The sequence below is a fragment of the Sorex araneus genome, chromosome 2 (assembly GCF_027595985.1).
Source record: "Sorex araneus isolate mSorAra2 chromosome 2, mSorAra2.pri, whole genome shotgun sequence".
In the NCBI taxonomy this organism is placed as follows: domain Eukaryota; kingdom Metazoa; phylum Chordata; class Mammalia; order Eulipotyphla; family Soricidae; genus Sorex; species Sorex araneus.
Genome location: NC_073303.1, coordinates 28,770,793 through 28,785,793, shown reverse-complemented (window position 1 = coordinate 28,785,793; position 15,001 = coordinate 28,770,793). Strand labels below are relative to the sequence as shown.

Genomic DNA, 15,001 nt, shown 5'->3' with positions numbered 1-15,001 from the left:
ACCCCTCTGTCCCCAGCATGTGCGCGCGCACACACACACACACACACACACACACACACTTATAAGAAATTTCTGATATAATAATCCTTTCTTTCATAGAAAATTGCCTGAGGCCCACTCTAAGTACTTAGACGTTGAAGCCGACCAGGGGATTTCCCAATCGTTTCAGGTCTCTTTGTACACAGTCTTCAGCTGGCAACTGTGGTGTCATCACAGAGGATTTTTCCTATTGGCCAGAATCTGATTGGGGAGGCTTAAGTATCTTGAATTTTCTTTCAGTTCAGTCTGCACCATTGCTCTACATACATATATAACTCATTAGAGCAACTACTTGGAACCTCTTTAAAGAAGAGAATGATCCCAAGGAGAGCTCTGATCCTGGGGGTCCTCTTCCTGGCCACAATTTTGAGCCCCTGTGCAAGCCAAGAAATTAAGGGTGAGTACACACCTGAGGGTGAAGGGTACTACAGTTGAAAAACAGGAAGTTGGAAGGGGAGAAAGAGACTGGTATAGAACTAGCAGATATTCTTCAAAGAGATTCTCAATTTTAAGACCATTTAAAAAATTAAGGGAATTCTTCTTTCAGGAAACCAGAATTCTAACCCACTCTCTTTGCTACCTGGGCTGTTACAAAATTCACCAAGGACTTTTTCCTGTTTCTGATGTTGGAGGTAGTGAATACACCCTGTAGGTGTCTGTGTATTTTTTCCTGATTGCCCCCAGCCAGTAGCGATGTTTCCACAAATGAATGAATGATTTGTTGTTAAATTTCATGAACTAGTGCTTCCAAATGTCTCTGATAAACTTCTGAAACAAACTTTTTACATATTTTTCTTATAGAATAATCTTTGGGTAAATATTTCCAATAATTTTTTGTACTGTATAGATATGAACTGACAAATGGGAACCACCTCAATGCCTTTGAAGTAGTTAGGGTCCTCAATCTCAGTTTTCTCATATGTATCACCTCACAAATAACTAAAATTGATATGTATATATATTTTGGCATATTTCAATGATTATTGTTCTATATTATTGATATAATAGGCATAGTTTTTACAAATATCACTGTCACTGTCATCCCGTTGCTCATCGATTTGTTCGAGCGGGCACCAGTAACCTCTCTCATTGAGAGACTTATTGTTACTGTTTTTGGCATATCCAATACACATGGGTAGCTTGCCAGGCTCTCCAAAAGGGGCGGAGGAATCGAACTCGGATCGGCCGCGTGAAAGGTAACCACCCAACCGCTGTGCTATCACTCCAGCCCTTTTACAAACATAAATGCCTTAATTTTTATTTTAGAATTTAGAACTTTATGATGAAAACTTTCATGAATTAAAATATTTTTCTAAGATTGTCAGTTTAATTTATGTCTTAAACCATCCTAGGAAGTTCTGTAACAAGAATGAAAAATTATAATAGAATTTTGCTGACCAGCTCGTTCCACTCTCTCTTCATACAATCCTGTACCCTCCTTTCCTGCCACTATTCTTCCCTGATACTTTTCTCTTGGTAAAGATATGAAGATAAGTTTACAAGAACCAAAATGGAAAATCTTATATAGGAAAAGTGAAATGAATTTACAATGCCCTTCCGCAACTTTATTAACCATGATGGCCCCCATTCTCATGTTTGATAACCCCCCAGTTTACAAATTAAGCACACAGTGCTGAGGGACTGTGGTGCTTATAGAACCCCACAAAATGTTTCAATTTTTTAATAGAAGAAAAAATTAGCATAGAAATAAATATTTTAATTTGGTTTTATTTTGTTTTGTAGGCCACACCTGGCCGCACCCAAAAGTGCTGAAGGCTGACTTGTGGTTCTGAGTTCAAGGATCACTCCTAGCAGAACTCACTCCTATGCGGTGTCAGGGATCGAACCCAGGTCAACAGCATGCAAGACAAATGACATACATGATTTACTCTATCTATGCCCCTAAAGATATTTTAAATTTTAATCTAGCTTGAATCCTTATAGCTACATGGTTATGAAGTATGACTTTTAATACTTCAATGGAAGAAGAAACCCTTAAGAACAACAGAGATAAGCAATCCAAAGTTATAATGCACTCTCATCTCTCATCACTGCTGACTTTGATATTTAAATCTTCTGCTTCCTCCATGCCTGCCCTCTTCCCCAGGATCTTTGTGAGCCTCAAGAATAGAAATTTATATTGAATGTACCATTTTTTTATTCAGTAAGCTGTTTTATGGATTCAAATATTAGAAATACATGCTATCCATTCCCTACTTTTTTCTCAGATTAATGGTGGAAAGAATGTGGTACAAGAACCACCAGGATATTGCCAATACTGCACATTACAAAATGGTGGTTGAGACTAACACTAAAATGACAAGTCTGTCCTAGTTAATTGAGTAGTGTGACATTTCTGATTAGGTGGGAATTCAGGATAAGTATAAGATGAAAAGAATTGTTGCTCATATCCATGTTTTTAAAATTGTGTCAATAAGATATATTATAAATATAATAAAGATTTGTTGGGGGAATTTCAAGTTACTGACTAAGGAAATCATATTGGGTAAAGAAGAGAGTGAGTCTGGTAATGAACTAGACAAAGTAGGAGATCAGGACATTGGAGTGAGGGGCTGTTGGTGGAGGTCATATTGTGGCCAGAAAGATGTTTAATGAAAGACTAGCTAAAAAGTTAGTAAGTAAAAACTTCAAGAATGTATTAAAGATGTCATGTATCCTAAAAGATAATTTTTTACAAGGAAAAAAAAACAAGATACTTTGAAAGACCAAGGAGTAAGAATGGATATGTGTTTGCATTAGACTATCAGACTATAGATATGATAAAATGTTATGTCCCCACATATGCCTTATTAACACAGGGCACTGTATTTGTATTTACTTTCCTAACACTCCCAACATTCAATAAGTTACTTAAATTAAACGGATGGCAGGGATGAAGCTTATTGGTATATTACTTGTTTTTCTTCACAATGACTTAAACCTTGGTGCTCAATAAATTAGAATGACAAGAAAGAGGAAATTGTGAAAGTTTCCTATGTATCAACACATTTTCCACTTAGACACATTGAGTGGAATCATACCACACTGGCTGCCTTTGATGCCCTCAATAAGTACTCTTTCACTTATGGAAGTGTCATAATTCACTTTAAACTCCCCAGGAAAATAAGTGCAACATCAGAAAAAGGAAAGTATCAACCTTCAAGAAAAATAAAAGTGATGAAAATAAAAGAAATCCAAAGTCTAATAATGTTTTCATATTTAATTTGATACATAATCAGGTTGTGTTCTTTTAAGGCTCACCACTGTTTCAAAGCACAGACTAGAGGCTGGAGAGACAATACAGCTGACAGGGCAGCTTGCTTGTAGCTGACCTGCATTCAATCTTCCAGTTCACCCAGGAATGGTGCCTAGTGCAAAGCAGGAGTAAACACTGAGCAGAACCAGGAATTGTCTGAGAGAGGGAGTGAGAGAGAGAGAGTCAGGAAAGGAAGGAAGGAAAGATGGAAGGAAGGAAGGAAGGAAGGAAGGAAGGAAGGAAGGAAGGAAGGAAGGAAGGAAGGAAGGAAGGAAGGAAGGAAGGAAGGAAGGAAGGAAGGAAGGAAGGAAGGAAGGAAGGAAGGAAGAAAAGGAGGGAGGAAGGGAGGAAGGAAGAAAAGGAAGGAGGAAGGGAGGAAGGAAGGAAGGAAGGAAGGAAGGAAGGAAGGAAGGAAGGAAGGAAGGAAGGAAGGAAGGAAGGAAGGAAGGAAGGAAGGAAAGAAGGAAGGAAGTCATGATTATTTGTTCATTCTATTTTTTTTCAGAATAAGAAAGTATAATTTCAAAATCAATTATATTATTAGCATAATTTTATGATATTTCAGACAATGAACTACATATGCAAGGATTAATAGTAAGAAAACCTGCGAAATTGTTCCTTCTTAGGACACATGAGATGGGAAAGATAAATGAGATTTAGACGGACCACTTCTAAGGATGAAAGAAGTTATCTGAATCTGTTTCTTTGATTCCCTGACTCTTGATGACAGGGGAGATAGAGCTGGAGATAAATCCCAGAGTTTACCTATGAAAAGCATCACTTTAGCATTGAGAGGAAGAATGACAGTTACTTTGTCCCTGGGTTTATTTTAACAATATTTCCTATATTTTCCACTTCTTGTTTCTTCCCATACTCATCAGCTGATCATGTCGGTGCCTATGGTGCACTATTCTATCAGAGTTATGGTCCCTCTGGCCAGTTCACCTTTGAATTTGATGGAGATGAGGAGTTCTACGTGGACCTTGACAAGAAAGAAACTATCTGGTGGAAGCCTGAATTTAGTCAGTTTGGAGGTTTTGACCCTCAGGGTGGTCTGACAAATATAGCTACAGCAAAGCATAACATAAACATCTTGATGAAACGTTTCAATGGTACTACAGCCATTAATGGTACGTATATCACCAAACACTGCTTTCCTTTAGCAAATCACCCTTTAGAACTAGATCTTACTCCCTCTTCCCCATGGTATTACTCTACAAAATTCTTTCCTTTGCTAATGAATTCCCAGATTTACTCAGGGTAGTTACTGAACCTTCATTTCTTCCCATCTCAAAATAATACATTTCCATGTGATAACAGATTCTTACTCCCATTAAACAATCCTTGGATCTTCAAAGATCCTATATTCATAACACACAAACCTACATAAGACATGGAGAAAAAGTGCATGCAGTGTTCATTGCTTCCCAATTAGAAGGAGGAAATAACTCGCTCACAATCAAGCCCCTTCTCCAGGGCACAATAAGAATCTCATAACATAACTATTTGAGAGTCATGAAAATACTCTTTCCTCTCCATAGAGGTTCCTGAAGTGACTGTCCTTCCCAAGTTTCATGCGTTACCAGGTGAAGCCAACATCCTCATCTGTCTTGTGGACAACATCTTCCCTCCTGTGATCAACATTACATGGTTGCACAATGGACAGTCCGTTAAAGAGGGTGTTTCTGAAACTAGCTTTCTTACCAAAGATGATCACTCCTTCCTCAAGATAAGTTACCTCACCTTTATCCCATCTGAGGATGATATTTATGACTGCAAGGTGGAACACTGGGGCCTGGACAAGCCACTTCTGAAACACTGGGGTATGTGTGAGTTCTACCCATTTTGGCATATGCTTTTCTCTTTATTTACCCTATAAATTTTAAGACTCAGAGATAGTTTTAAACACGTTAAGGATTTTGAATCATATAATTCTTTCTTCCTGAAATGCAGAGTCTATCTGGAATCAATGCCTGCCCTCTTGTTCCATCCCACACATAAAGACATGAACTAGCACTTTGTATTCTGACTCACACAACTTTCTTTTCATAGAATTGGAAATTCCAGCTCCAATGTCAGAGGTGACAGAGAATGTGATCTGCGCCCTGGGGCTAAGTGTGGGACTTGTGGGCATCATGGCAGGCACCATCTTTATCATCCAAGGTCTGCGCTCAGGTAGTGCCTCTAGACCTCAAGGGCCCTTATGAGATGCACCCTATAGATGAAGGTAAGAATTCATCCTGTAAGAATTCATATTTGTAAGAATATTTGTAAGAATTTTGGCCAGGAATGTAGCTCAAATGGAAAGAGTACATTCTTGCCATATGCATGGCCCCATGTTCTGTCAATAGCATTGTATGGCTTCCATATCACCCATGGCTATAGCTCTAGTAGACCTCTAGTAGTAGTAGATCTTGGGAGGATTCCTCCAAAATATTACATCTTGGAGTTGAATATAGTACATACACAGAGGAGAAATAAAGTCATAGGAGAGGGAAGGGTTTGAAAAGAAATGTGGTTTAAAAGTAAGAAGAGGTTGTTGACTCAAATGTGGACAGATGAGAATTAATAAATGGCTCAAAAGGGACAATGGAACTCCTTAGGATCCATCAGTCTCATACCTCTCTTATTGCTGGTTCACTGCCCATCTACGAGAAAAGAAGAATGTATGATGCTAGATGACCTATAGCTATTTTCTAACCCAGATAATAATATTTCTTTTTCTTTCAGTATTCTTCCATCGTCTCATCTCTCCTTGAAGCATAAGATCCTGTATCTCCTGAAGAAGTGCAAACACCTTATAATTTTTACCCAAACTGCTGAAATGTCTTAATTTTCAATTGTTACATACTATAGAGATTCTTGGGAGAGTTTTCCCAGTATTCTTATCCATTGTGGCTGATAGAATATTTCCTAAAAAGCAATAAATCAACATTTTAATCATTTTAATAGAATTATTTTTCTGTCTTTAATCTCAAGGATGAATAGGATTATGTCCCTTTATGTTATAATGCAACTAATGTCCTTGCTAGATCATTTTATTGTTTCACATTCAGTAACACAGGAACAATTGAATATAGACAATTTTTTAAATCAGTTAAGATTAATTTTCTCTTCCTTGTGTTCTCACCACCTTGGTTACTGCCACCTACCCCTCTTAACTCTGGCATCAGTGATAGTAATATGTCTGTTTTCCTTTTGGTTTCTTTTCATAGCAGCAGAATTTTTTTTAAAAAAAATTAAGAAACAAGCTGACACTCTAACTCTCAAAAATTATGACAATAGTAGGAATGTAGAGTACTTACCTTGAATGTGGATCCTATCCCTGGAATAACAAATAATTAATTTAACTAAAGCATAACAGAGAAATGAGTTGGGAGAATTTTTAATCTAAAAAAAGTTAAAATGCTACTTTTAAATGAAAATTTTTTCTTCAAAATTTATGTTCTTGAAGAATGATAGCAGAGATAGAAAAGATAACAATTCTGTAATGGGGGGAAGGGGGAATATCTTGGGAAAATATTTTAATGAGACAATAATACACCTTTCAGAGAATCACAAATATTTTTCTTATTTAGGTTAATAACAATAGTAAGAATGGAATAGAAATCACAGGAATATTTAGAGCCTTTAAAATGCAAGTGTATTTTGTCTGTCCTCCCAGATGAAGTCCTGATGGGCCCATAGAGACACACTTGTGCTACTAAGGCATATTTTAATATAGAATGAATAAGGCTTCTTTATATTTCTAGGGAGATAAGTCTAAGGAAGACTCACTGAACCCCATAGTATTCCTGTGTGCACTACTGTTAAGAAAAGCACTGAGCTTCTCTAGCCCCTATTTCTTCCCCTTTTGGATGAGAGAACCTTAGGAGAGGCAATGACATTTAGAGAATATATTATAAATTAGGGGTTTGGATCCTCCTCTATATTCATCCTCAATGGAAATTGGAGAGGAAATGTATCAGTAACATTCTCTGCTTTTCTGGTCTGTCCAAGACCTTACTCACAAGAGTATACAATTTAACAGGGAGTCATTTTGTTCTATGAAATTGTTTTAGTACATTGCCTCAGTATTTCTATAATGCAACTACTGCATCCAGTTATTACAACTTAAACAGTACTATTATACTGTTTAAGTTGTAATAGACAAAATATAGTAGTTTGTCTCTGTATGTGCCATTGAGCAGTAAGATTGAAATGTAATTAAACTGAAATATATAAAATTTGGTACATCAGAATTTGATGGAAAGAAAGTAAAATTAAAAACTGGAGCTTGACTTTCTATAGAGATAATATTGTAAACGTTTTAACTAAGCAAACTATTGAAGTATTAGAAACTGAATAAAGATATGTCTGAGTCAGATTCTTCTCATTCGTAATGTGGATATAATAATACTTTTCTTGTGGAGTTAGTATTGGAAATTGTATAATCTTGGTACATAAGCAATACCTTATGTAAGACATACAAATACACAAAATATGTCTAGCTATATACATTATTATTATAATTATTTAAAAGAATAAATTTTAGTGTGCAAAAAAAGATTTTTTCATTTGAGCCCTTAAATAATTTAGAAGACTCAAACTGAAACTCTTGTTTGTGAATAAAGATACTCTATGTAGTAGAAGAAAATAGTCACACACTGCACATCAGATAAAGGGCTAACATCAAAGATCTATAATACACACAAATATAAACAACAACAACAACAATCAGTCCCATTTATAAATGGGGTTAAGAGATGATTATTTTACCAATGAAGACACACAAATGGCTAATAAGCATTTGCAAAAGCGTTCATCATCATTCATGCTTAGAGAAATGGAGATCAAAACAACATTGAGATATATTCTCACAAGCATACCTCTGAGGATGGGACATATCAAAAAATCTGTAACCAGTCAGTATTGCTGGAAATATGATGAGAAATAACCACTCTCATCCAGTGTTGGTCTGGTTCAAGCTCTATGGAAAGCATTACAAAGATATCTCCAAAATAGAGGAATAGAACTTCCATACCACTCAGTTGTATCCTAAAATTTATCCCCAAAACAAAAACATTAATTCATAAGGATATATGCATGCTCAGTATTCTGAGTAGCACTTAGAATAATATCAAAGATATGGGAACAATCTAAATACCCATTACAGATGAATGAATCAAGAAGTAGTGATATATGGCTGGAACAATAGTACAGCAGGTAGGGAGTTTGCCTTGCATGTGGCTGACCCAGGTTCAATTCCTCCATCCCTCCCAGAGAGCCTGGCAAGCTACCAAGAGTATCCCACCCTCACGGCAGAGCATGGAAAACTACCTGTGGCGTATTCAATATGCCAAAAACAGTAACAACAAGTCTCACAATGGAGATGTTACTGGCACCCACTCGAGCAAATCAATGAACAATGGGATGACAGTGCTAAGGTGATATATATGCATAGCACTGTAACACTGTTGTCCCATTAATCATTGATTTATTCAAGAGGGCGCCAGCAATGTCTCTATTTGTCCCAGCCCTGAAATTTAAGCAGCCTCTCCTTACTCGTCTTTCCCAACAATTGGAAACTTTCTTCAGGGTCAGGGGAATGAGACTGTTATTGTTATTGTATTTGGCATATCGAATAAGCCACGGGAAGCTTGCCAGGATCAACAACAACAACAACAAATTCTGATTTAAGCTGAAGTATCATTTAAGCTTTGAAACAAAATTTCCCAGAGGCCAGGGAGAGGTTAAAGCGCTGGCCTTGTACTGATTAGGTGCTTGCCTGCCATTGGCTCATCCCTGGCTTGATTCCCAGCTATTCATGGTCCCCTGAGCACTTCCAGGAGTGCCCCTTAAATAGTATCAGAAACAGCTCCAGAGCACTGCATCCACCCACCCCCAACAAACAAAAAGTAAAAGATGCTTTTTCATAAATTCTGAGACTGGATAGTACAGCAGGCAGGGCAATGACCTTGAATGTGGCCTGTGGGCCCAGGTTTGATCCTAGCACCCTATATGGTCTCTGGAGCCTGCCAGGAGTAATTCCTTAGTGCAGAACCAGGATTAAGCCCTGAGTACCACTGGGTGTGCCCCCTGCCCAACCTCCTCAGCTTATTCAACAATATACTTTGAGAAACCCTAGTGTAAAGAGAAAGAGACTCAAGTGCAGGTCCATGGGTAGCCGCTCATTTCAGGATCAGAAAGAGAAAGAAGGAAAAGGTCAAATCAGGCGGATGGAAGCTCAAGCTGGTCTTGGTTAGCAAGCAGGGGGTCAGGTAAGGCAGGTAAGAGTGGGAGGGCCAGCACAGGGGTATCCAGAGCAGCAAGGCAGGAAGACAAGGATAAGGGAAACATGAGCAGATTTTACAGAGGGAGAGAGTGATGCTAAGAGATGGGGGAGAAGTTAGAGAAGTAAACCGCAGGAAGAACCTGAATGTGGGGCCTCATGGAGCCTTGGGGACTGCACCTGGCTCTGAGGCTACCATAGAAAGAGACCTCAGGAGGGGTCTCCGTAGCTAAAAGCACCTTCCTGGCAAGGAGAGAGCACACTGCCAGCATGCTCACAACACAGGGCCCAGGCAGAGCCTGCTCTGAGGACAACAGCATGAGGGAACAGTCCACTAAACAAGGTCAGTATCTTCAGCAAGAGGGTGTGCAAACACATCTAAATAAACATATATGATCCTCCCTGACCCCTGAGCACAGCACATGGAGTGTGTGAGCCTCACAACCAGACACAGCCATAAGACAGCAGTAAGAGCTGTGGGAAGGAAGGGAGAAAATAGGAAGGAAAAGATGAAAAGGGCAACATGCAAGAGAAGTGGTGAGGCAGGGAAGGAGAGAAGCAGAGTTCACATAGGATAGGGTGACACTCTGAACCTGGGATTTTACTGCTATTTATTGCACCCCTGTAATAAAAAATGCAGCTGGTAAAAACAAATCGATCAAATTTTACCTTCTCCCAACTGTGGGGCTTATAAACAGAATTTTAAAGTGAAGGCAGGCAAGGGAACGAAGCTTCTCCCTTACAAGGTTCTGGGAAATAGTTTTGTAAAAATGAGTTTACCATGGTTGGAGAGACAGTAGAGTGGGTAAGGGACTTGCTTTGCACATGCCTAAGCCTGGCTCAATCCCTGGCACTACATATGACCACCCCCCCCCACCATAGTGCCAGCAGGAGTGATCCCTGAGCGCAGAGCCAGGAGTAAGCCTGCACAATGTGGCCCAAAACCAAAAGACAAAACAAAGGGCATTTGCTGCCCTGTCCTCCTCTCCTCCTCTGAGGGTCACTTACATAAACAGTGTGACATTCCTTACTCAGACGCAACCTATTAAAGCTATCCTGTTTTCTAGGGTTACCGGGCTCTTGTCCTGCCTCGCAGAAAGGTACAAAATAGAATGCTATGCACTGCTAAGAAGAATATAAACATGAAATTTGCCATTACATGTTAGTTCTCAATTGAGTGATCAGTAGTGACATAGAAACAAGCAAGAGGTGTGGAATGTTGACACACAGAGGGCTAAAGCTCTCTCAGGTCATTTAAATCTGATCAGCATTTTTTTATTATTATTGAGTCACCATGAGAACAATTACAAAGCTTTCCAGTTTAAGTCTCAGTCATACAATGATAAAACACCCATCCCCTCACCAGTGAACATTTTCCACCACCAAGAACCCTGGTATATCCCCATCCCAACCCTCCCCCTGCTTGTGTGGCAGATGGTTTCCACTTGACTCTCTCTCCACTTTGATCACATTCAATATTTCAACAAAAAACCCACCATTATTATTTGGAATTTTCCCCAACAAACACTGATTTGCTTTTGCAGCCTCCTTTTATTGGATTAACTATCAAAACATCTAGCATACCTTGGAGTACATAAGATCAAAATACATGAGATTGAAATACCTTAAAGTACATATCATCTTGTAGCCTAATAATGCACAACATTCCAAAGAAGCAAATCAGACTATTTTGTAAATCTTTATACACCACTTCCCATATATTCCAAATCAAAATCTATGCAAGTTAGATTGGAATTATATTTATAAAGTTTAATTGGAATTATATTTATAAAGTATAAAAATACTTTATATTCCATAGGTGGAATATAAAGTAACAGAATGGGAAACTAAGACCCAGGAATAGTAGAGATAAGGACCAGAAGGTTTAATCCATGGCTTTGAAGCTGGCCTCAAATGCTGGGGTGAAGGGCAGCTCAGATAGAGAAGGGAACACCAAGTAAAAGGCATTTGGAGGACCCACTCCAGTTGGGAGATGTGTGCTGAGTGTAGACTATAGATAGAACACAATGGCCACTCAATGTCTCTATTGAAAACTACAACACCCAAAAGGAAAGAGAGAATAAAAGCGAATGCCTTGCCACAGAGGCAGGGTGAAGTGGGGGGAATTGGGTGGGAGTGGTGGGAGGGATATTGGGATCATTGGTGGTGGACAATGGTCGTTGATGGAAGGATGGGTACTCTATCATTGTACGACTGAAACGCAAGCACGAAGTTTGTAAGTATGTAACTGTACCTCACAGTGATTCAGTAATTAAAAAAAATAATAATAAATAAAAAATAAAATAAAATAATCTATGCAAGCTTACACAATAGCCCAATAAGGTATTTGTTTAACTTTCATCCAAGCATAGCACAGTTAATCTGTAACACGGAGCAGCTGCATTGGGACATGTTGACCCCAATCCAGTTCACTCAGAGTTCCTAGCTATTTGCAGCTATGACATGGCTTTGTTTTCAAGGAAGCATCCCTGGAACTTTCTCGTGACTGGTCAGGCTCCACCAATTACTTGACTGGAAATAGGGGAGATCATGCTGAGTTAAGTCAGGTAGAAAGAAAGGGATAGATACAGAATGATCTCTTTAATAGATGGAACTTAGAAATAGCAAGGTAGGCACAAAGGACCAAAAACAACTCAATTGGGAGAACTGATCCACACAACTAAGTTGGGATGGGCAGCTTGAGAAGGAGGGTTGTTGGAGTCCTTCGGAGAGGGAGATGGTTACACAAGAGATGAATGTGGTAGAGGAAGTGTGTGCATGGTAATATACTGCTTCCCTCTCTACCCACCTCAGTCACCAGAGAAGTTCCAGGGGTAATCTAGGACTGATGGAAGTTCCCACACATCTCACCAGTCCTGGAAATTGGTCATCAAACTACCTTTCTTCCACTTGTTCTGCTTGGCGTGGAAAATGATTCCTGGCAATAACTTTCTAGGAAGCCGTGGAACCCAGTCTGGAAAGATTAATTTCTCTTTGAAGGAAAGGAAATTCTATCTGAAATCTTACCCAAGCTTTTTAGGTCTATTGCCTTTCCCTCACAGAAACTAATCTCAAGAGGCAAATAGTGAAGTAAAACACATTTATTTGGAAAATAAAGAAGGGAAGTAGATAAAGGAGAGAAATAAATAAAGACACATACTCGAGAGAACACAGATTTCTCCAGAGTGGAAAAAAAGCACAAGTAGACATTCCAAGCAGGAATTACAGGCCATTTCCACAGAATACAGCAATGCATCCTAAAGAAAGTACACAACTTGGAAGATGTGGGCACAAGAGGCAAGGCACCTTTTTCTCTGCCAAGTTCTATACATTATTCCAAGCTGCCTTAACCCCAACCCACAGTTATGGAGGTTGCGAAGAAGGAGAGCTTGGAGTAGTTGATGGTATTTTGATACACATTGCTTAGAGCTGTGTCCCTGGCTTAGAGTCCCTTCTTCTGGGGGTTCTTACTGCCTTTCCTCCTAGGAAGCCATCCCTGCAGCTGGCCTGGAATTCTGCACCCTGGCTGGTAATATGGGTATTATGTGTCAAAGGCATTCATGCCTTTGGATTAGTTTAGGTTTTGAGATATTTTTCTCAATATACATGACCAGGGCATTCCTATATTTCTACTTACAAGAAAATTATTAATGCATCTGTTTTCCTGTTTAGTGGAGGCATCTTGTCCTAAAGCAAGAAAAGCTAATATTGAGTTAGGCTAAGAAAAAAAGGTATATGAGTTGGTAGCATATTACTGGTAAGGGGGGTTCTAAGAGAATTTAGGGCAATAAGTTATAATCTTTTATTTTGAGTTTTTACACTCTAACTAATGATATGTCACACCTTTCATCCTTAGTTTGGGGAGTAGTGGGAGAATGTTGTGGGTGACTTAAGTGGAGAGGAGAAAAGCAACAGCCTCAAGAAGGGACTGATGATAGTCTGTTGTGAGCACCTGCCTCATCCAGGCCTTACTTTGTATCAATTCCAGGAGATGGTCCTCAAACTGCATCAGGGTTCCACTTATTCTACCCAGCTTGGGAAATGATCCCTTACACACTAATTCCCGAGGAGCTGTGTAACCCAGATAGGAGGGAGGAATTTTTCTTCATAGGATAGGAAAGTGAGTCCTAAATCTCACCTAGGCTTTTGAAGTCTGTCTACCCTCACAAAAAAAGAATTTCATCCTCCTACTGAGCTTCAGACAGATCTCAGGCGGGCCCGCCCTTCGCGGCTCTCCCGAGATCCCCCAGACCCTGCCTCCCTTCAACACGCCTCTCTGCTCACTCCCCAACCACTTCACCCCTGTCCCGCAGGTAATCAGCCCACCCTGAGCACTGCCAGTGTCCCAAGTGGTTACTGGGGGCGTGGCCTGCATCTCACGGGGCGTGGTCTCAAAATGGGCGTGGCCTCCTGCCAAAGCAGCCGCAGATATTACTCTTTTAGCATAATCTGTATAGCCTGTTTCTTTGAAAAATACTCTGGCCATCTCAATCACTCCATGTTAATAGTCTATTAGCTTATTTTAACTTCACAAAAACTATTTGTGAACAATAGAAACTTTGCAAGGAGAGCATAGCCTTAAGCCTTCGCTGGAGGCCGCACATAAATCAGGATGAATGCCTGAAGGTAAAGAAGAATTATAGAACAGGAACAAGGCTACCATTATCAATTTAGGACAAACAGAGCCCCTCCTCCCGCAGCAAGAGGGAATAGAGAGATACAACTAGAAGATTCCAACTCTATACTTCCATACCAATATGAAGAAACAGCGAAAGTCCCCTCCATGAAGAGAGGATGAAGAAAAGACTCCAGAAACCTCAACAGGGGCTATCCGCATATAAGACCTTTAAAAAAAAAGAATTCAGAGAGGAAATCTTGAGGAGAGTCGATGTACTCCAAGCAACCACGGAACAGACATCCAATAAATTAAGGCAGGATATAAATGAAGCATTGGATCAGTCCACCAAGAAAATACAGGAAGAAATGAGAGCAGACATTTCAAAACGACAAACAGAAGTCACACAAATAAAGAAATCAGAAGATGGATTAAAAATCTCAATAGGACCCCTCAACAGTAGAATGGCTACAGCCAAAGACAGAATTAACAACCTTGAAGATGAGCTGCACAAAGCTTACAGACAACAACAAATAATGGCAACAGACCTCAAAATGGCTCTAGAGCGAATCAGAATCCTAGGGGATGACCTCAGAGGAACAACATAAGAATCACTGGAGTATCAGAAGCACAGGGAAGTAACCCCAGTGAAAACAACACAGTTAAAAACATCATTGCTAAGAAATTTTCACATATCTACCTAATACCAAAAGCAAACAAAGACACCACTAACAAAGAAAATTATAGACCAATATCCCTGATGAGCACCGATGAGAAGATCCTCAACAAAATATTGGCAAATAGGATTCAACAACTCAAC

At 39.4% G+C, this 15,001-nt stretch overlaps 1 protein-coding gene across 1 annotated transcript; it reads left to right on the top strand.

The window, feature by feature from the left end:
• Positions 1 to 297: 297 nt before the first annotated feature.
• On the top strand, positions 298 to 6,232 carry LOC101544821 (SLA class II histocompatibility antigen, DQ haplotype D alpha chain-like). The gene is made up of 5 exons (XM_004617684.2): positions 298 to 436; positions 4,177 to 4,425; positions 4,837 to 5,118; positions 5,348 to 5,522; positions 6,026 to 6,232. The coding sequence occupies exons 1-4, from the start codon at positions 355 to 357 to the stop codon at positions 5,500 to 5,502; spliced, it is 768 nt and encodes a 255-aa protein (XP_004617741.1). The 5' UTR covers positions 298 to 354; the 3' UTR covers positions 5,503 to 5,522; positions 6,026 to 6,232.
• The last annotated feature ends 8,769 nt before the right edge of the window (positions 6,233 to 15,001 follow it).

Coding starts and splice junctions, on each gene's coding strand:
- LOC101544821 (XM_004617684.2), top strand. CDS start 355: ATGATCCCAAGGAGAGCTCTGATCCTGGGGGTCCTCTTCCTGGCCACA. Junction 437..4,176: donor TGCAAGCCAAGAAATTAAGG/GTGAGTACACAC, acceptor CATACTCATCAG/CTGATCATGTCGGTGCCTAT. Junction 5,119..5,347: donor GCCACTTCTGAAACACTGGG/GTATGTGTGAGT, acceptor TTCTTTTCATAG/AATTGGAAATTCCAGCTCCA.